The sequence below is a fragment of the Cyprinodon tularosa genome, unplaced genomic scaffold (genome assembly GCF_016077235.1).
Source record: "Cyprinodon tularosa strain WSP-4 unplaced genomic scaffold, ASM1607723v1 ctg171, whole genome shotgun sequence".
NCBI classification, from domain to species: domain Eukaryota; kingdom Metazoa; phylum Chordata; class Actinopteri; order Cyprinodontiformes; family Cyprinodontidae; genus Cyprinodon; species Cyprinodon tularosa.
Window position 1 is genome coordinate 1,532,873 of NW_024038541.1, and position 23,107 is coordinate 1,555,979.

At 37.3% G+C, this 23,107-nt stretch overlaps 1 protein-coding gene across 2 annotated transcripts in view; it reads left to right on the forward strand.

Moving 5' to 3' along the window:
• Positions 1–1,688: 1,688 nt before the first annotated feature.
• Positions 1,689–23,107, forward strand: part of dock8 (dedicator of cytokinesis 8) — a 79,404-nt gene continuing 57,985 nt past the window's right edge. Inside the window, exon 1 of one of the 2 annotated variants that reach the window (XM_038281490.1) lies at positions 1,689–1,981. In XM_038281490.1, coding sequence (XP_038137418.1) covers positions 1,929–1,981 — 53 coding nt within the window. In that variant the 5' untranslated portion in view covers positions 1,689–1,928. The remainder of the gene's footprint in view (positions 1,982–23,107) is intronic. The other variant, XM_038281492.1, reaches the window with a different exon arrangement.

Here is a 23,107-nt window from a genome sequence, read left to right on the forward strand (position 1 = left end):
AGCAGTTATTCAATTAATTTAATATTTTGTCTAGAAAATAAAAAAAGCACTTTTATTAACATTAATAAGAAAAACACGCAGTGCTTCATATTCAAAAATCAGAAATGGGAAAACAAAAATGTGAAAACAAGAAAAACAACAACGATCTAAACACAAAGGTTTATGTGTATAATTTATCATTCTTAGTTTCCACACCTTATTACTGACAGTTTAAAATGGTTAAAAACAGGAAATGAATTACTGTTTAAAGTAAAGTTTAAAAACCTGCACCTAATCACAGAAACTCTCCATTAAAAGATTAAGTTTATGAATACTGTGGTGAGACTGAGTTTAACAATGTAAAGCATATTTCCAAATAGATTTAGTCGATCTAATAAAGTAATTAATGGATCCTGATATATAGATTAATAATAACTGACTGATTGATAAGGCTAATTTCTATTGAAGCCCATTTCTGTGGAACACTGTTCAAAGTCATAATTTCAACTTTCAAAGTCATAATTATGAGATATTCGACTTTCAAACATTTCATCTCATAATTAGATTTAGACTCAACTTTTCTATCCCTTGGGATTACTTCTTCAGGGACATTCTGGTTCCAGTAGCTTATTTAGAGCACAAGAGTTAAAGCAAGATGCCATTAAAGATAAAAATACGACAGACAGTATAAAAGTGTGTATAATGTACCAGAAAAGATTTTAAAAAATAATTAAAAAAAGTTGTAATGTCCCGGATTATGTTTCCCTTAGGTGAAAAAAATATCTGCACCATAGAGATCTAAGGCAGGGGTCTTCAATGTTTTCCAGGGCAAGGAGCCCCAAACTGATAGCGAGATGGAGCGGGGACCCCCTAATTATTTATATTGTATGAAATTGTGTTATATCAAACTGGTCCTATAGTGACTCTATTACATAGGGAGTCATGTAATGAAAGTAATTTCACCCTGGGATTATCAAAGTATTTCTGATTCTGCTTCCTGGTTGATGGGACAGGTGTGGTGAAACTGTGCCCCCCTTGAAAGAGCTCCTGTGTGTCGCTGAATGTGCATTGATGCCTGAAAGACATCTTCTGCCTCCATTTATCTGTTTATTCCGTAAAAGTAAAAAAAAACAAAAAAAACAAAAAAAAAAAAAAAAAAAAATCCACTGGACTTGGTGGCCAAGGTTTGAAGACGTTTCGCTTCCCCTCCAGGAAGCTTTCTCAATTCAAATGAGAAAGTTAAGCTGTGCTTTATCTGTTTACTTCAGCGAGTTGAATAAGTGTTCATGTGTACTTTAAGACATTTCAATTAGTGGGAAAAATTGAAGGGGGGAATAAAAAAAATAAAAAAAAGTGTAATCAACCAACACATTTCCCGACCCCCATGCAGTACCTCTGTGGACCCTCTAGGTGTCGCGGTCCCCCTGTTGAAGACCTCCGCTATAAGGGACTTTGGTTATTGCCCTTCCACTGCAGAGATGTACTGACCTTATAAATACATTTAAAAAAATTACACAGGCTATAGTTGGAAAGTGTTATTGCACAGTGAGAGAGGAAAATATTGCACATTAGTGACATAATAAAAATTATCTCACAATTATGACTTTCTATACTGCATTTTTTTTCATGTGGCAGAAACGGGCTTCCATACTATCAGCGGAGTTAACTCGTGCTTTATGCAACCGCCCTGTCCCACCCTGCTCCTCCTCTTCCTCCTCCTCCTTCTCCTCCTCCTCGCCGGGTGTCTGACTCCCTCTTTCTCACTCTTCACTCCCTCCACGGGATACCTCAAAGCACATGCGGAAGTTTCCACCCCGGACAGCTGCAGCTGCAGCCGCCGCAGCCCAGATGAGCCTCTGACAGTCGATCAGCAGGAGAGCGAAGCGCTGACAGCGAGGCGACAGAGCCGTAAACAGCAGGTCCGTGGCCCCTGGACTTCAGATCCCCGCATGGCTTCTCTCAGCAGCGCAGAGCGAAGGGCGTTCGCTCTGAAGATCAACAGGTAAAAACAATCAAACAAAACACCTCTTGTTTGTATAGCCCTTTTACTTAAACCAAGAAGTTAATGTAGAACTGTGCAGAAAAAAAATAAAATAAAAAATTAAATGGGACAGAGCGGAGCAGGCAGCCACATGTTATGAAGTTGCAGGTTGTTTCTGATTGAGTAAAAAAAAAAGACAGCCTGGAGGGCTTTTAACTGTCCAAGATTTCTTCAGCTTTACTGGAAGCCTTATTAAGATCTGTTTCAACAGGTCTGATGATAGACGGGCAAGTTTCATAAAAAGAGTTGTTGCTGGGTCCCAGATAATGATTTGGATTTAGGAAGCAAGCTTTATTCCACCTTAAATCTGTCCATGGATGTATTTGTCATTTCCTCTTTTTGACCATGCAGATTCTACAGTTTTTAATGTGATCATTTCCTGCAGCGTGTAAAGCTCTGGCCAGCCCCAATGAGCTGCTTTATATGAAGAGGGATGTGTGATCATGGTTCCTGCTCTGAAGCGGACCAGGTGTGGAGGAAGTATGAATATGGAAGTCTATTGTGTGACATGCCTCCTCTGTAGCAGACCTCTATTATAATCACTTCTGCAGTGAAGCTCCTGTGTTTTTGTTTGACGTTGCAGAAGTTTGACCGTGTACTGGAGTTCATTCACACTGTTGAAATGGATGGGTGGGGGGTTGGTTCCTCATTATTGATTCCAAAATGAGATAATTATTTTACGCCTTTCACTAAGTTGTAATAGAAGTAAAATTTGTCTGCTGTATTTTGCAAATTAATGAGTTTGTTAGAGTCACCTCTTTGTAAAGCAAGAGCTGCATTCTTGATTGAAATAGCCTGGAGATATCTTGGTTCTGTTTTTGTGCTGTGCTGTGCAGAGCTGAGCTCAGCGGCCAGGAGATGAGAGGGAAGTTGGTCACAGCCTGAATGCAGAGATGAGCCAGCATCTGGGCTGCAGATTATATACTGTAGAGCTGCAAGGTTTTTGAAAAGATTGTCGTATTGTTGGCAAAGATGCATCAATTAGGCCTCATTGAACCAGTTGAATGCAACACAACTGCTGTTTGCAGTGGTTAACATAGATTCTTAGTTGTTTGGATTTAATTAAGTGATTCTAGATTCTATAGTGTTTTTAAAAGACTAGTTGTATTGGATGCACATTTTTTTATGCTTTCAGGATAACAAAAAGTCACTAAACTTGTCATTTGTGTCACTTGAATTCTGTTCTATTTCATTTTGTTTTTTTTTAATAAAACCTAAAAAGTTACATGCTTTTCATGCAGCTTCTTTGAGCCAACTTATTTTGAAAAGAATGTGCATTTCTGTGAAGATCTGGAATAAACTTTCTAAAGAACTGCAGCAAAGTCCAAGCATGAGGTATTTTGACAAAAGACTTAGAATTGCTTACTATTCAAAAGTAACGGTGATAAATTCAGCTGGGAATTACTGCACTGGGGATGACTTGGGAATTGGGTGTAGGTTTGTTTATGTGCAAATATATGTGGGTGTGTAAACAGGTATATATTTTTTATGCATATATTCAGGTAGATGCGTATATGGGTTTATGTATTATTTTCATCTGGTTCAGGAAATAGTAATATTTTTATTATTTTGTTTTTGTCTTTTTTCCTCCTTTTGGAAAGGATACTGGAAACAGAAGACTATTTATGCTATGAATTAATGCATGGAAAAGGGGTATGATTATATAAGTTAAACTTAATCATACTCCTTTTCAGACTCAGTCACTGAATAAGTTGTGCATTACCATCTATATGAGTGTTTAAATTTGATAGTAAGGTATTGTATTTACATTTAGAAAAATTAAAGTATTTATTGTTATTAAATGATAAAAAAAAGTATCATCATCATCATTAGGATTAAATATGCTTTCTTTTCACACATATATTTCTTCATATGGGTATATGTCTTATTGTACTGCTGCCTCTTGGCCAGGTCTCCCTCGAAAAAGAGATTTTATCTCAAGGGACTTCCTGGTAAAATAAAGATTAAATAAAAATAAAATTGTATGTTTGGGGTGATGTACAGTGTTAGTTTTTCAATATGCTTCATGTCATAGGTTTGCATCTGACCAGGACTTGATTCACATGTTTGCTGTGTTCTCTCCATGGCTTACAGCAAACCTTATACCATGCATCTAATTGCTTTCCTTAGCAAGGATATTCTTCTTGCAGTTTATTCCATACAGGCCAGATTTTTTAAAATTCCAAGTAGTTTTTTTGTCAACATATTGTCCAAGGAGCTCAGGGCTGGGCAGTGTGGCCATAAACATATTTTGTTTTTGATTATGCTCGATACAATGTGTTTGGATATAAACAATTGTAAAGCCGCAGAAAGGCTGCAAGGAATGTCAACAACAGATACCCGTATAAACGTATATTATTTTTGGCCATGTTAGTAGAACAAATCAAACACATACAATTAGCGAAAATGCTGAACATCAGTGTCAATTGCTATTATCATAGATTGTAATGTATACTGAAATATCTAAAGTGTCACATAAGGGTATATATTGAATTATTGTCCACCTCCACCTGAGCTACAGACATTTGCAGCTCCCCTCTTAGCTACTTTCCTGATTAATTGTCCTGCTGCTCTCCCTGCACACATAGATAGACTGCCATGTCTCAACACGTTTATAGTTCTAGCCTCTTCTCATTTATGATGTGATATATTAAACGGACGTCTGTGAATTTCAAAGCTCTCTACAAAAATGTCTGCACAGCTTTTGGTCTGGGTTTCGTTTGTTCTGTTTTTCTACAAGGAAACTAAAGGCCTTCACAGAGCAGTAATGTCTATACTGACATGAGGTTGACCACAGGTAGACTCATACTTATCAGTCAGGTGGCCCTCTGAAGGCAGTTGGCTAGACTGTTTTATTTAGGGCTTTCCGAGTAAAGGGGCTGAGTAGGAAAAAAAAGCCAGACCAGAAAATAAAATGCTGGTCAGGCTTTTCTGTTTTTTATGTGTTAAAATTAAAGTTAACTGATCTGTTTTTTTAATTGGGCTTTATTGATGTCACATTGGAGAAATTTACCTTTGCATTTAATCCATCCCAATGATACAAATGGAGGACGTATACTTTATTGTAAAAGGTCATGTCTTAAACAAGCCAATCTGTATTAGAGAGCATAGTTTAACTCAGGTGTTGGCCACTTTCTTAAAAAAAACAACATCTTTTCGATGCGCAAATCTGTAGAATGTGGATGGGGAACATAAGTTCTTTAAGAAATTTACATTTGTTTTAGCCAGGAATGCCGTCTAGAATGTAACCTCACATGTTTCCTTGGGATCTGTCTGAAGGAGCTTTGGTATCAAGAACCTTGAGGAAATATAGAGAAAGATAAGAAAAGTGTTTACAAAGTTCAGAAAATAGAAAAATGTAGACAACGTGTATATTAAACTGTCCATGCTTTAGCAAGTATCAACCAGCAGCAGTACTAAAATACCATTTATTCCTAATCAGCAAGGCCAGGTCTATTTTGTGCATCTTAAATGTACAAAGCAGCTTTGTTATAGATCTGTCCTGCCGTTGTTAGACTCTATAACTGTCCCTCTTTCCAACAAACTCAATAAAGTATTTACTTTGCTGCCATTTTAAAATAGATTTCCATGTTTAGATATTAAACTTGACCTTTTGTACAGTTTTTTTTATATTAATATGCTTCTGCATGTGTTTAAAATTTAAATATGCTGTTTATTCATAACTAGTTCAATTCAGTTAAATTTATTTATATAGTGCCAATTCACAACACATTGTGAATGTTCCCTTTACAGAGACAGTTCAACTAGATCATACAGTCAAATTGATTCAAAGGTTTCTAAGGAAAACCAGCTGATTGCATCGTCTCATTGACTCGAAGGCGATCCCTCACACTAAGCATGCTTGTAGTGACAGTGGAGAGGAAAACTCCACTGCCTAGGCCGACTGGGGTTCAAGGAGAAAGAAACAGAGATACAGAAAGAGGTAGAGATACAAAAGACAGCTCTAGAGGCGGCCCCGTCCAGGAAACACACAGCTAGGCAAATTATCTCCAAACCAGCTCCCATGTCAGAGGATGATATAGACCGCATAAAGTTAGTCACAGTCAGAGAAACAGGGCTAAACAGTAAAAAAGGCCAGGCTCCATCATCTATAAACAAAGATGTTTTTTGCAGCAGCAGAGCTGATATTTCTCTCAAGGATGGTGTCACAGCCAAACAGGAACAGACCAGATGAAGCTACTACTGTATGAGTAAAAGCAGAGAGAGCATAACGTTAGAGATTAAACCAACAAACACTGCAGAACGGGAGAATAGCGATAGAATGAAGCAGAATGATGAAAAAGGATCCCTATGTCCTCCAGCAGTCTAAACCCATAGCAACTAGACCTCTTATACCTTGTTTAACAATATTCTCAATTTCTAGTATGTTGTTTTTTCTGATTTCTGGTCATTTTTATTTGCATCTACGTACTTCTATATGCCTATCACTACTTTCCCTACTTTCTAGTGTAGTTTAGTCTATTTGTCACACTTCATGAGAAAATTACAATTTTACAACATAATTTCATTAAAGATTTGTTGTTGTTTCGTCAAATTATGTTTTTTTGTCTACAAGCACTAAGGTGCATAAAACATAAACCAGGACTATATGAGGGATAAACTGTTATTAAGAGAAAACAAGTGTTTTCCTTTGCCACAATTGTTCACATTTTTAGTTTTCTCTTTTTTTTAACTTTTATGTGAGTTGTTTGAGGTTTTCATTTTTATTCCTACCTCAACATTTCATTCAGTCGGATGTGTTGTGAATGTGACCCACTTTCAGACAGACAGCCCTTTTTATCTCTAGCAGTCTAACTAAGCATTACATGAACTGGCCTTGGGCTCACTTGGCTGCTTTGCAGCTTTATAAAAAATGCTGTCACTGTATTGTAGGGCTCAGATTGATTGTTTAGAAATCCTGTTACAATTCTCCCTAGATTTTTAGGCAGCATGTTGTTCAGAGGTTGACATTTATTTTCCTAGTATATTGTAAACTGTATTACTGGAATGAAACACTTTTAGTATCCTACCGCAGACTTCTCACAATCGTTTCCTGGAGTTTTGACATCCAGATAAAACGGTTGTAGCTGTCAGGTTTATAGTGGGGGTGCACTGATTGCAGGTTTCTGGCTTTAAAAAGCCAGACATGCCGATTCTTATTTTGATCAATACAAATTTATTTGTACTTGTTTTTATAACCAACACACCCATTGTTATAAGATCACAAACCCATTAAATATTTATGTTATCTTACTGAAAAGCATTAATTGGTACCTGTGAAAAGAAAACTTCTAAAATTACTGCTCTGAAATATAAATCAAAGTTTAGGACATTAACTTTTAGACCTGTGCAGAGGTGGATAAGATCGGTTTTACGTCTAAGAATCGGCCGAACACCGATCTCCCAAAATGAAGGAAATTGAGACCGCTCAATCGAAGCACCCCTAGTTTATAGGCCATCTTGTTCATACGCATATTTTCAGCACTGCTCGTTATTAATTTAAGGTACATACCTGAGGGCTATGTACCTTATTTTACTTCAACATTTCTTTATATTGATTGTAAATTCTAAGGCTTAGGCCTTCCAATGTTTGTAGCAAGATGCTGCATATCTTCTATAAATCTGTGGTGGAGAGTGTGATCTACTCTGCCATCACCTACTAGACATGCAACGATCAAATTTTTCCTGATTCAATCTAGTGCAATACCAAGTCAGAGCATATCGGCCCATACCCCATCTGATCCCATACTGCCGTTTAATGAATGATTAGTACTTCATGCCATGTGGGTGAAAGAATCAGCTTCAAATAAAGATTGTTTTAAAAAAAATGTGACAAAGTAACACAGATACAAATCATCACTAGCAGCTGTGCTACTCTAATAGATGACCAGAGTGAGTAGAATGCTTCAACTGTATTTCTGCGTATGGTGTTACTAAAAAAAAGAAATGACCGGATTGGACTCTTTCATCTGATATCCAGATCAGCGAATTAGTTAATAGAATGTTAGAGTGGTGGATGTCCACAGTTTTTCTTTTCTTTTTTGGGGGATATCTTTGTGATTAAGCTGACTTTTAATTTTATTTTTTTACATGATATCCTGCAGCGAAAGCTGTATTTCGAATAGATCCGCAGGTGTGGCTCCACTTAACTCAGATGTTGTGAATTCCCTTTTTCAGAGGCGTGCAAATAGGTGAGATGGGTGAAATAAAGAAACCTTGTTGTTATAATATTAAGCTGCGCTGGTCTAAAAGCTGCCAGCAATAAACCAAAGGGAGCAAGAAGAATCGCGATACCAAAAGTTTGTCAGTCACAAACAGCTGGACAAAGACATGCAATAGAAACTTCAGCTTTTAGAATATTAGGATGAATTTCTGTTTTCCCTGATGCACCTTTACCTACCCGGCTTTGTTATGCTTATCAGGCTGTTAGGTAAAACATACAGTGGGGCAAAAAAGTATTTAGTCAGCCACCAATAGTGCAAGTTCTCCCACTCAAAAAGATGAGAGAGGCCGGTAATTTTCATCATAGATATACCTCAACTATGAGAGACAAAATGAGAAAAAAAAAATCCAGAAAATCACATTGTCTGATTTTTAAAGAATTTATTTGAAAAATATGGTGGAAAATAAGTATTTGGTCAATGACAAAAGTTCATCTCAATACTTTGTTATATACCCTTTGTTGGCAATGACAGAGATCAAACGTTTTCTGTAAGTCTTCACAAGGTTTTCACACACTGATGCTGGTATTTTGGCCCATTCCTCCATGCAGATCTCCTCTAGAGCAGTGATGTTCTGGGGCTGTCGCTGGGCAACACGGACTTTCAACTCCCTCCAAAGATTTGCTATGGGGTTGAGATCTGGAGACTGACTAGGCCACTCCAGGACCTTGAAATGCTTCTTACGAAGCCACTCCTTCGTTACCCGGGCGGTGTGTTTGGGATCATTGTCATGCTGAAAGACCCAGCCACGTTTCATCTTCAATGCCCTTGCTGATGGAAGGAGGTTTTCACTCAAAATTTGACGATACATGGCCCCATTCATTCTTTTCTTCACATGGATCAGTCATCCTGGTCCCTTAGCAGAAAAACAGCCCCACAGCATGATGTTTCCACCCCCATGCTTCACTGTAGGTATGGTGTTCTTTGGATGCAACTCAGCATTCTCTCTCCTTCAAACACGACAAGTAGAGTTTTTACCAAAAAGTTCTATTTTGGTTTCATCTGACCATATGATATTCTCCCAGTCATCGTCTGGATCATCCAAATGCTCTCTAGCAAACTTGAGACGGGCCTTGACATGTACTGGCTTAAGCAGGGGGACACGTCTGGCACTGCAGGATTTGAGTCCCTGGCGGCGTAGTGTGTTACTGATGGTAGCCTTTGTTACTTTGGTCCCAGCTCTCTGCAGGTCATTCACTAGGTCCCCCCGTGTGGTTCTGGGATTTTTACTCACCGTTCTTGTGATCATTTTGACCCCACGGGGTGAGATCTTGCGTGGAGCCCCAGATCGAGGAAGATTATCAGTGGTCTTGTATGTTTTCCATTTTCTAATAATTGATCCCACAGTTGATTTCTTCACACCAAGCTGTTTACCTATTGCAGATTCAGACTTCCCAGCCTGGTGCAGGTCTATAATTTTGTTTCGGGTGTCCTTTGACAGCTCTCTAGTTTTGGCCATGGTGGAGTTTAGAGTGTGATTGTTTGAGGTTGTGGACAGGTCTGTGAGAGCCAGAAATCTTGCTTGTTTGTAACTGACCAAATACTTATTTTCCACCATATTTTGCAAATAAATTCTTTAAAAATCAGACAATGTGATTTTCTGGATTTTTTTTTCTCATTTTGACTCTCATAGTTGAGGTATATCTATGATGAAAATTACCGGCCTCTCTCATCTTATTAAGTGGGAGAACTTGCACTATTGGTGGCTGACTAAATACTTTTTTGCCCCACTGTAAATATTCAATAGCTTCAGCACCTCCTTCCCTCCATATCTTTTTATCTGCATGGCATATGTGAAGGAAATCCTGCAAGCTGAGAACAGGCCATCACTCATTGGTTTCACTTCACTTTTCAGTTTTAGGACAGGAAATGTGTTTCTTCATATATGCTCTTAAAAAAAGGGGAATGGAGAAGATGTTTGACCGTTAAAATGCAAAATAATGATGCAGGAGCTGAGTTTAGCTGGATAAGATGGAAACGTTTAATAATCTTCATTTTAACTTGATATAAGAACATATGGTAACAGGTGTGAGGACGGCTGTGGGGATCCAGCTTCTATTGTTCAATACTACTAAGTGCAGAGGGGGGTCAGGATTACGTTTCAGCTGATTTCCTTTGGGTTTTCAGCAGATGTCATCTGATGACCATACGGTCTGTTGGTGGGCTGCTGAGGTACTTTCTGTGAAGAAGACACGTTTGAATCTGACAATCTTCGAATTACTTGACTCCAAGTTCTGTCTTTTTTTTTTTAAGTCTCCTTTTGGGCCCAGGTTTTCTCTTGAAGCCTCCCGCTACCCATTTCCTGCAAATGATGGCTGTGTTTGTGTGTGCCTCCCTTTGAGAGGAAGTTGAGTCGTGATTTTGCTGATAGCAGTAAGACCCATTAGGTCTGGAGACATATGATAGTATGAGACACTCAGAGGGGACATCCCTTTGGTCCTCTCACTTGTCTTGTTGTGTATACCCCTCTACTCTCCTTCACCCTCATTGGTCTGGATCAAAAAACAGAGAGCTGTGATTTTAAGGGGAATAAGTCCAAGTTTTAGGGATACACACCTCTTATAGACAAACTTTATATGAATTAAGATTATAAGGTTTTATGAGACTATTCCATTAGTACTTTTTTTTTGGAGTAAAAAGAAATAGTTTAGTTTACATCTTTTCATCAGACTTTGGCTCTTATATTTTAGAAATCACCAGCAAATAACAGAAAATCCTACCACAGCAGTTTTTCTTACTATATTAAGGGTAAATAAAAACGATTACACATTTTAAACAATTTCATCTTCTGGTTGGTGTCCTTGCAGTTTTTTTCAAATTACATAACTTCTTTTGATCCTGTTTTGGTACATCTTTCTGACCTGCATTCACATTGCAGTTGAAGTGATCCAGGGTCCAGTTAACTGTGCAGATAACGGCACTTGTAACAGTGCCAGCGATTGGTTCCAGAGTCATTTCCAATGTCCTGGATTGTGTTTATTGGGTTGATCTGCTCAAAGAAATGTTACTCTGACATGTTTAAAAAAATCTGAAGGTCTGAAGTGATAGTACTGCAAAGCTACAGTGTAAAAACATTAGAAGTTAGGCAATTATCACTTTATTTTGACTTCTAAAAAGGTCAAAGTGATATAAAACACTTTGTTTTGAAATTATGTGTAGTTCAATTTAAATTTATTAAAAATATCTATTTATTAGGTAAATAAACTAATTGATACTTAAAAGCTTTAGAGAAAAGTTTTCAGAAATGGGTCACAAAATCTTAGATTGGTGGTTTTCTGACTTGTTTGATTTTATAATAAGCAGAATTATTCTAATTTGTTTCACAGAACTGGCTTAAATCAAAGGCAAACAGATTTTCATTCAGTTTTTCAGAAAACATTTCAGCACCTATCCAACAGTGTTTGTCAGTTCTTGAGGCTGGAATGCTGATGTTTTATAAGCACATGGAAACCCATCTTCCTAGACATATTTCTATTCAGATGCAAATCAATGACCAAACCATCGCTCTCCTGGATCCCTAGAGTCTGTTGTTTTCTTACCTTTAGAATGCAGCAACACCCTCAGAAAAGAACTGCTTTATCCCAACGATTAAACACCCAAAACAAAGAAGAGGTCTTTTGTATATGCGGTTCAGTGCAGTGACGTCTACTTGGAGTCCTTTATTGGAGAAACCAAGTAAAAACTCCAAAAACTAACAGTGCAGCTCAGAAAAAAGAAATAGAGTGGCGGCTGTTGGGATTGAACTGGGGTGCTTGCAATCTTCTAACCACTAGACCAGGGGTGATCAAGTCCAGTCCTCAAGAGCTATCATCCTGTAACTTTTAGATGCATCTCTTCATCTAACACACCTGAAACGAAAGGCTCAATCCCCTCATTTAGCTCAGCAGAGGCACGGTAACGAGCCACCCATTTGATTCAGGTGTGTTAAAAATAGGGTGCTGAAAAAGTCGCAGGATAGTAGCTATTGAGGACATGACTTGAGCACCCCTCAACTGGACCAACACTCCTCAGGAGAACCAGAAGCTGTCAGCCAGATGCAGAACAACACCTTAAGAAAAAAAGGACACAACTTTGACAAGCAAAATGTCCAGATCTTGGGTAGAAAGGACAGATGGTTTGAAAGAGGGGTAAGGAGAGAAAAGCCCTCAGTGAACAGAGAGGAGGTTTGCTGTTTCAGGTCTCGACCTTCTACAACTTTATCCTTATCCTTGTTCTTAAGAGAGTGCATAGGCCGTCTCCCATGAATACAAACATAGCAAACAACAGACTAAAAGAACCCAGGAGGACAACAGGTGCGTCATTAATGAAAATGTAGGCCTACCTAGTGTGATCCACCAGCGTCGACAAAGGCTCTTGGATAGGTTTCGAAACATTTTAGAGAAAACTGAACGAAAGTCCGGTTACTTCAAAATGTCACATATTGAATCTGTTTTACAGATATAACTGAGAGCGAGAAAGAAAATAGCATGTATATATGATGAATAAAAACATGTACTTGAAAAATTGCTAAATAGAAAACATTAAAGTATAGATTTCTTCATAGTTTTCTTCTATTCAAAATGCGAATACCCTTCCAAAACTCATTAGTGGAGGTAATAACTCAATTGAATAAAGTAATTTTATTGTCTTCATTCTGACTTTAGATGTTACTTTTTGAAAGAAATGGCTGAGCAAATGTGGCTACTATGGTCTGTCAATTTTACAGAAAGCACTCAATTTCACTCGCACCCCCGCTATGCTTCCATGTTTTCCTTTGAGAGGAAGAAGAAGAAAAAGAATCCTTGTTTCCGCATGACCACTGAGCGATTAGCCCACAATGGCTTACCGACTTCACGATTCCTGATCGGGAGGTTGTTGCGAGAGGCTGATTGCCTCTCTACACTCTCTACACCCCCTTTACACTACACAACGCACGATCAGGCCAGCCCGATTGAAAAATTCTCGCATGACTGGATAGTGCCTCCACCAAAGCAGGTTTACATTATTGAGGTGTGTTTTAGGGCTGCAACAACGAATCGATAAAATCGATAAAAATCGACTTTTAAAAGCGTTGGCAACGAATTTCATCATCGATTAGTTGTGTCGCGCGATTATTGCGTCATCCGCCGCGCCGTCATCACTGCCTCTTGACTGAAAGAGGAAGAAAAAAAAATATGGCAGAGCGAGTCAGCGCCGCAGGTGCAGTGTTGCCAACTCAGCGACTTTTCAGACCCCTCCAGCGACTATTTTTCAAAAAAGCGACTAGCGACAAATCTGGCGAATTTTTTCGGTGTCACTGGCGGCTTTTGGAGACTCTTACGTGAAAGCATGCATCGTTCCTACTCTGCCGTGGGGCGCCTCCCCCCGCTCCCGCAGGAGTCCCTCTCAGCGCTGCAGTCAAAGCCTCAGCGTCCAGACTGCACTGAGGCGCGCATGCACTGGGATTGACGGCGCAAATTGATCACAATAATTAAAATAGCCTGCGCTTTGTAAAGCGAAAAAAGTCGTAACATGCAACTTTTGTCAAAACAAATGAACATGGCACGGAAGCACCATGTTTGTTTGGTTTTAAAGTGGGGAAACGTAACGTTAGTTTCTCAGGTAGCTCATCTGATGCTTTCCTTACCTGGTTAGTAGGTTACAGACAGTGATAAGGTTGGCTACTTATTTTACTTTTAATTTCATTTGAATTAGCTTAAGCAGCGTTTACATTTACTTTATAATTAAATTAACTTGCAAATTATGAGGGCAAGGCTTTTAAAGTTGAAATCTTCTGGCAAAGATAAAGTAAAGAAGATCCTGCAATTTATGGAAGTAAAGCAGAATAAAATCCAGCAAGATCAGTAATATGTCAATTAATTATCTGCCACATTCCCATGTAAATATCTGTCTTTGGAGGATGTGTTTTTTTAGCACCCCTAGTTCTCTCATTTTTATTCCAAATACAATTTATAATTTGAATCACAGGGCTATTTTTATCTCTATGGTTCAGTATTTTCTCAAGTAGCAACTTTAACTGCTGTACTTTCCTGTCTTAAAAGGCCGAACTCTTCTAGTCTAAAAAAACTCATTTGTTGAAATGGGGCGGCCTATTGTTTGAACCCCTTAGGGGCTTTAAAAACAAAAATGTCTTTTTTTGCGCTTTATGAAACAAAGTACCCTATATTTTGTGGATGTACAGCTACATTTCTCATGTAAGTTTGCGTAGTTTTAACACAAACATTTATTTTTCATATTGCACCAGTACAGTTAATGAGCAACCTGTACTTGTGTGCTTGTTTGTTCTGTCTAAAATGTTTATTTTGGAATAAAGAGGTTAATATAAAAAATATTTTTTGTCCGATTCATCGATTAATCGAAAAAATAATCGTCCGATTCATCGATTTTTAAAATAATCGTTAGTTGCAGCCCTAGTGTGTTTTATAACACCCTGCTTGTCCTTAATAGCTATTAAGAGAACACTGTGAAAGGAGTGGTTTAAAAAGTATGTTAAATGTCACTGAATTCAGTGCCTCAGGTAAACTGTAAACATGAATGCAAGATCAAACCAGATTTATTAGTTCTAAGTGGAGTGAGGATAGGTAAAAAACAAGGTTTAGAGCTACAAGTTTGAAATGTAAGGATACACTTTTACAGAAAAGCCAGACCAAGCAGTGATTAACATTCATTTCAATGAATGATTTTGGAATTATGCCAAAAATGCTGTCAGCAACACACCATATGCACACAAAGCAAGTGTAGGCCTGCATGTGTGACATAACAGAAGGCTCTCAGTTTGTGTCTATGGTGATGCAGCATGGATGGTTTTAGCCCAGAACATATGCTTAAATGAGACTGAGTGGGGGAAAAAATCAGTAGAGATTTTGGAAATCTCACTACTCTATTTCAATGAAGGTGGATGATTTTAGGAAATCCTACCTCTGCCACAATCTTGTCCAGATATGATGTAGCAGGACTTCACAAACAGGTTCTAATATTCAATCTTATTACTGAAGGTTGATGTTTCACTGGGTATAGATTAAGGGCATTCACCTTGTGAGTGACCGAGCCGGTCAAGCATGAGGACACGGAGATGATTACCAAGAAAAATGGGTTTTATTATTATTTTATTATTTTTTTTCTAATGACAATCTTAAATTCACTCTTGTTTTTTTAGGCTTAGCATCACAGCCATGAAAATGATATATCAGGTGAGGACATCTAGTGCAGTGCAAAGCTATCTGACAGGCTATGACTGAGATGCAGAAGTTGCATGCATGGCACTTATATATTGTATAAGCTGTAGATTTGATTATTTTAATGAACTCTCATTATCCACATCATGCTGGAATCAAACAGATTGATGCTTATGTTTACTTTAACCCTGTAAACTATGCAGTTAGTAGTAAATGAACAACAAGTTAGTGTTTTTGTTTTGTTTTTTAAGCAGAGATGGGAGCTCCAATTATGAGATTTGGATCATAATCCTCACTTAAGCCTCAATGCTTAACTAAAACTCTGGTTGATGGATTCATGGCTAGTGAAAATCCTTATCTCATGTTATCAGGGTTGAAGGTCTACAGATAAGTTAACAACAATCCTCCTCTATATCCTCTGCTATTTCAGATGAAATCATTATATTTTTAAGAGATTAGATAGATTAATAGACTTTGCAGGCAGGGACTATTTATGATTCATAAAACTTCTATTATTGGATAGCTAAAGCGATATCTGCAAACGGTATAAATACTTAAAGTTTTCTGGTCATTCTTTCCAAAGTGGTATCCATCTTGATAATGATAAAAGTAATTTTTAATAATTGCAAACCTTAGAAATTACCATCTTGGTTTGATTGTGTTTTGTTTTTCTCTTAGCAATATTTTACATTCTATGGGCACAATTTATTAATTTATTTAAAAAGAAAAAAAAAATTATAAAATTCTATTTTTAACGGTAGCTTTTTACAGAAGTAGCATTTCTGTAAGACTAGCGTTAGTGTTTTATGGGCACTTATGTTACATCCTGTGACATAAGATCAGATCCATGTCATCTATTGCTCAGTTTAAATGTTATGTGTATTTTCAATATGCTTCTTCTTTTTTTTCTTTTTTTTTAACATCCAAATGACATAATGTCATTGAAAGAACAGTGATGAAGTCTGCTTTTAGGTAATGCCACTATGACCATTTTCAGTGATGCTTGACCTAAACTTGTGTGTTTAGAAGAGGTCTAAATCCAAAGGAGTAGCTTTTATAGACCAGAGTGGTTAGCTTGGAAAAACATATGGGTTAAAGCCTCATTCACTGAGCTCATGAATCTTTTGTCCTGTGTTCTAAAAGCTGCACATGTACTGCTGATGGTCAAATAGTTCTTGGCATTCAGTCTTGACTCTGGGTTTGGTGCCTCGCAGGAACTCATGGTTTTCCAAAATGTTCTGCTGCAAGCTGCTCTTTGGTAAAATGACTAAATCTAGAGCGTTTGTTTTTATCCCCTTGACTGAAGCTTGGGGATTGTGTGACAAAAGAGGCCTAGGGAGAGGCCCGTTGAAGAGAGGGACAGATGTTGCCTGCTGTCACAAGCTGTTTGCTTACCAGTGGTAAAATAATGCCGGCTTGGTTCTACTGGCAAGAGCTGATTACAGTTTTCATCCCCTAGTCTTTTTATAGATGGGCCCCTAATGTCATTCGTTGTTTGTGAGCTAACAATCTCCGCTGTGCATGCCTGCAAGATTGTGTGTCTACAAATTATACTTTTTGTTCATGGCTTGAGTTGTAGGTACAATATCATTCTGGTCTCTGCAGTGCTGATGAAACATGCAGAAGGGAAATAAAGCAGCTGTCATCAACGAAAGTTGCATTATAAACTTATTTCTATTATTCCGAAAATGTTTTTCAGTGTTTGAAGCTTTTATTATAGCAGAACCAAGCAAACAGATTTAAAAAACAAAAACTGATTTAAAAAATATTTGCTGTTTTAGAATTTAAAGATAAAGGAAGTTATCCAAATATGAGCCTTTTAAGGAACAAATAAAATAATATGACTTGAAGATTTCCGGAACTTAAGTTTGATCTGATTCCCCTTTCATCTCCCTAGACAATCCGTACCCTGCAAAACAATTCTCATACCTCTTAAACTTGTGCACATTGGTGCTGAAATTTTTCCCCAAAAATCTAAATTATAATTATTTTCAATGATTTTCCCTGTACTACACTGCAAAAAATGGAAATTCTAAGTATTTCTTTTCAAGAATTGAGGAGGAAAGTGAGATACTTTGCCAATAAATCAAGACAATTTACATTTAAAATAAGAAAAAACGATTGAATTGTCTTATTTCAAGTGCATATTATCTAATTATCTTATTTCAAGAGTAAGAATACAATTTTCATTTGCAAATCATCTTATCTACCTACTCAAATTGAGGGTAAATATACCTAATTTAAGAAATTTTTATTTTTTTCTAAATCGTTTTTGCAGTATAACCACAAGCATGTGTGTACTTTACTCCAGGGTTTCAGTTTTTCTTTCAAGCTTACTTGTCCAGAGTCCATTGCTGCAGGACTAATCTGTCACCATTCTTTGGAAGTTTCTCTTTCCTTTTTAGTGGTAGCAAATCACTTAAAACATATTATCACCATTTAAAGGGCTGGAGTTAGAAATTAGACTCTTAGTCTTGTTAAATGTAATAAAATGAAGGACCCCTGTGACTTGAAATTTTCATTTTGTTAAATTTTGATTATATTGCAAATGTAATTAATTGCCAAGCCTTAACACATATGTTCTGATGTTATGGCAAACTTTAATGTATTTTCTTATGTTATGTATGTGATATTTCAACAAGAGGTGTGAATACTTCTGATGTCTGACCCGATAGGCTACTAGAGGCCTCATATTAGTCATAGGGCCGGATTTATCAAGATCCAATTTTGCGTGCAGTAATTTGCGCTCGCAAACTGGAATTTTGCGCCAGGGGCTGAACCATGATTTGCGGGTGATTTAACAAGAGCGATTGCGTAACTAGTGGCAGGTGCAAAACTGTTGGAGACGCCCTATTTAAATGATGGTTTTGTGGTTTGCGGCAAAGTAGTTTGTGCAAACTAGTGCATTAAAAAATTTTAATCTTACAGTGACCCTCCCACCCCCTCCAAAAAAAGAAATATATATATATATATATATATATATATATATATATATATATATATATATATATATATATATATAAACTTTGGCAACCTTTATTCCCTAAGGTGGTATGTGGCTGAATTTCTACTTCACCGCAGTAAAAAAAAAGAACAAAAAAAAAAAACCCAGGTGTTTTGTATCGGCCTGTAGAAAAATGCACATACCAAATGGCTCACAAGAAGTGACTGTTGATAAGATGACTGCGCGTATGCATCCCTGCAGCATTGGCATGTTGCTCCACAGGCGCAAGGCGGGAGGTCGGGGTTCTCAGGTAGGGCGTCAGGGCGACTTGGCATTTAGAACGTCGGACAGCACTTTTGAAAAACGAGATTGGGAGATCCCAGCTCTCGCTACAACCGTACGCTTGAATGACGCAGATGCAAAAAAGTGCAACGTTGCAAGGAGTTTTGTGATATCTGGTATTGCGTGGGTCCTCCTTGTGGCTGGCTCCAAATCCATTCGGAGTTCCCCCACCAGCTCCAAAATGACAATGCTGGATAAACGAAATGGTTTGATGATCGTTTCCTCGTTCATTCCACAAATATTCACACGGAGTGAAAAAATGCGTTCTCTGCGTCTCCTTGCTTCATTTCAATGTCTCCTTCTTGCGACAATAACCGCTGCCATGTGTGCGCAATTACGCATACAGACCATTTGCACCTTCTTTTGAAACGTGTTAAATATAGAGTCAGATACCGTTAGCAAAATTGCTTTCAGGTTTGATAAATCACTTTGCGAGCGCTAAATTAATATATTTACATGTTCTCCTCCCACAAGACGCACTTTTGCGTGTAAACGCCCAATATTGAATATTCATTGCAGAAAAAGTACTAAATAGATAAGAGGCGCTATTTAGCACGTTTTAAAGACCAAATCCTTTTAGCACGCTGTTGATAGATCAGTTTGTACATTTTTTAGCGTGCGCAGTGAAATAGCTCACGTTTTAATACACGCAAACCTTTGATAGATCCGGCCCATAGTGTTTATTTTGGAATTTAGCTATATAAGAAGAGTGTGATGTTAGATTTTATTTTATTTTTTTTCCACTCTTAATGGAAAGCATATTTAAGCTTCCAGGAAAATCACTGGCCAGTTTGCTATTTTACATAGCACAATCATTCTAAGCCAAGAAACCAGTTAAGTGACCGACAGGATTGTGGGCGACTTGCAGACCAATCAGGCTGTAAGAGGAATGAGCAAATAATGGTGATCAGAACATGGTGCTTTCAAAGGAACATTTACACAACGGGGAGCTGCAAAGTGTAATTGTTGGTCTTGGTAATAACAGCAATGCACCAATGCATTCAAATGTCAGTATGCAGAAGAGGCATATGTTTTTGTGCTGTAATGGGTGCCATGTAAAGGATGTATGCTGCCATTTCTTTGCTGTGTTATTCACATCATAGAATAGCTATAGTCTTAGTTTGCAATCTAGCTTTGCTAAACAATCTTAATTCTTTTCACTCATTCATTTCTTTCAGTGACAGCGTGGTTGTACGTTTGAAAGCATTGTACTGCCCTGCTGGACTTTGCTCCTTGTGTAGATTTATTTAAACACCCACCCATGCCTTGACCTTAGTGTACTGACTCAGCTTGTAATGTGATTTATGGGGACAGGAGAACAGGAAATGAACCCACTCAGTGATGGTTCAGCATCTACATTGTGCAAACAAATTTGCAGAGAAACCTGATATCACAGATATTTAGCCTTATAGAACAATGTGCATGAATACAAATCTGGATAAAGCTGCTTTCCTGGTCCTCCACTGCTGTATGACTCTGCAGCTTCATGTCTTTTGTTTTTTTTTGACATGCCTAGCATTCTGTTGCTTATGGTTTGTGGAGATAATTAGTAACAGAGCTGTTGTAACAGTCTTAAAGACCTCATGAGACTGACCACAGGGAAAGCAGCCAGCAGCATGACCTATTTGCTGAAATCTTTGCCCTTTCAATCTTTGCTGCATGGATATTTCACAATAAAGTTTCTGACATTTTAACATGCTAACAAACACCTAATCAAATCTTGATACACATTCTTATAGACACAGTGTTTTATTTTACTTTCAGTAAAATAAAAAATAAATGGTTTGTTGTGCAAGGTTTGGTCAGGCTCCAGTTATATGGTAGATTAATTATGAAGAATAGACCCTGGACTCGCTCTGAGAAGGAATGTGAGAAACAAACTGGGGCACTGTCTCCTACTTCTTGTTCTCCCCTCTTTTTTTTTATGGATAGCTTTAGGAAAACACAGACAAACTCTGTCCACCCAACATGTCTTAATACTCCTTTTATTCCTCTGTCATGTTGATTTTCTGCCTAGTCTGACCCTTAAATCAGAGTGTCATAATTTCTTTGAAAGCTGGTATATCTTCCACAAGAGAAAGCTTTTTTCCACGGTCAGTGGAAATGATTGTTGAAACAAAAACAAATTAAATAGATACAATCCAGTGTGTTTTAAAACATTATTGCATCTTTATTATTTGAAGTTGCACTCTTGGATAACAAATATTTTAAATATTGCAACAGATTTTTGTAAAGTCTGTTTATACAAATAGGAAATGCACAAATCAGAGATTTTGTGAACTTTTTTTTCATCATCTATTTATTCTTTGCATCTTTAACCTGCTGGTTAGCCAATTCTATGTAGTTTTTTTTCTCTGCAACAAACTTTAAAATTCACAATAATAAAATAATTAAACGTTGAATGTCATAATTAGAATAAAAGTTATATCAATGATAAATTATTAATTTTGGTATCTGTACTAAAATAATGTGATTGTTTCTTTATTTTTACCTAAATAAACTTTAAAAGGCCTTATTTAATGTCAGAGTTTAAAGTTTTTTAAAGGAATAGCTCATTATATGAAAAAAAGCCCTCTTTTAATACCTCTTCCTTGGCAGTGGGCTTGTTTATATTATGTATTCATGACAGAGAGCAGTTTTTTTAAGTTACCCTGGATAAGGATGTTAATCTTTAAACACCCAAAGATGGATACCACAGGGCTCCATATTAGGGCCATTGCTATTCACTCTCTTCATAAATTATTTAAGGGTAGTCTGCAACGGTGCCAGTTGCCAACTTTATGTGGATGATGCCATTTTTTATGCACCGGCTGCCAAGACACTGGAGCTGGCAGTCAATGTTTTGCTGGCATGTATGACTGAGGTGAGTCAATGGCTTATACAAAATCAGATATTTCTGAATTTATCAAAGACTTTTTTTCTCAATTTCTCAGTTAAATATAAGTGTGTAACATGATTTAGATATTTCGACCTGGCCCAACTGAAATGTATTAATCCCATTAACTAAATAAATAAAAAAAATACAAGGAATCTGAATTGCTTTAAGTCAATTAGACCTTAGGTTCCTAAGTTTTGAAAGCTTTAGTCATTTGTGATTTCCAAAGTCAGTTTTCAATGTATCGATGATCTAGCTCCTGAACCACTGGATTCATTCATCCAGGGACGAAACAATAACAGAGTCACCATAGGCTCTATAAACAGTAACTTCAGGATCTGTCAATGCAGGACATAATTTGGCTTTTCTTTCTACGGTCCAAAGCCAAACAAGCTGAAGTACATATCTCAGTTCTGTATGTTTACTGCTAAGCTTAAGTTTTGCCTTAAAAGTAATCCACGCCATACCCATGTGTAAAAAGCACTGTATGTCAGTGAGAGAGGGATGTTTCAGTGTGCATGTGCCTCGGTCGATGTGTGTTGATGTCTGAACATGTAAATATATATTGGATGGTTTATTTTATCAACGGACTAGGTATAATCCTGTGTGTTTGGGAGCGAGAGACTTAGATTTCTGTGGTTTCATTTTAATCTGTAGTAAGGCTCAACCAGGGACAGGAGTTCTAAATTAACTCTTTGTGCATTGTTTGTTTCCATGTTTGATCACATGGTCCCTGTCTAATAAAGACATTTAATTTATTTAATTTGGCATGGCTAGCGTTGCTAACCACAGTTTCTGTTTGTATTCCCTCTGAATGCTTACTTTAGGTCAGAGTTGTTAAACCTGTTTTTAAATACAGTGACATAAGCATTGTTAAAAGGACATAGTCAGATTATGACATTTTTCAAATGTATACGCTACGTCAGTAGCTTACTTGCTTAAGTTTTCCTTAAAGATTACTGCATCCTGCTGCCCTGTAATTTGTTATTTTTGTGATTTACACTTGTTGTTTTTTTTAAGAGGCACACTACAGCGCATGTGGGCAGGGATTAAACGAGGAAGTAATAGGCTAAGCCAGTTAACATCCCCAGTAAAATAATGAAAATAATAGACAATATATCGTTATTAACGGCTGCCCAATCCAATATCGATCTTTGAGTTTCTAATATCGATTAAGAAAAAAACATTTTTGCCCAAAAACAATGAGCTAAAATGGCCTCCTCTGCTCCGCCACTATGGTAGATCACGCCATGGAGCCATTTTGCTGTGGGGTGAAGCACTGTCTCATAGTGGAGGCAGTCACAGTAGAAGACAATGATTGACTTAAATCCCAAACAACATGGATACCAAAATAACTGAATTATCAATACTTTCTGATGAACATATACAGAACTTGCTTCTTTTTTATCTATACATTACATACTACATTTAATTTGCTTTAATTCTAATAATTTTTAATGATGATTTTTTTATTATATTTAATTTAAATTTTTCTTACCTTAATGCTACGTCCTTGTTTGCTTTTGTTAGAAAAGGGAATTTTATTTTCCC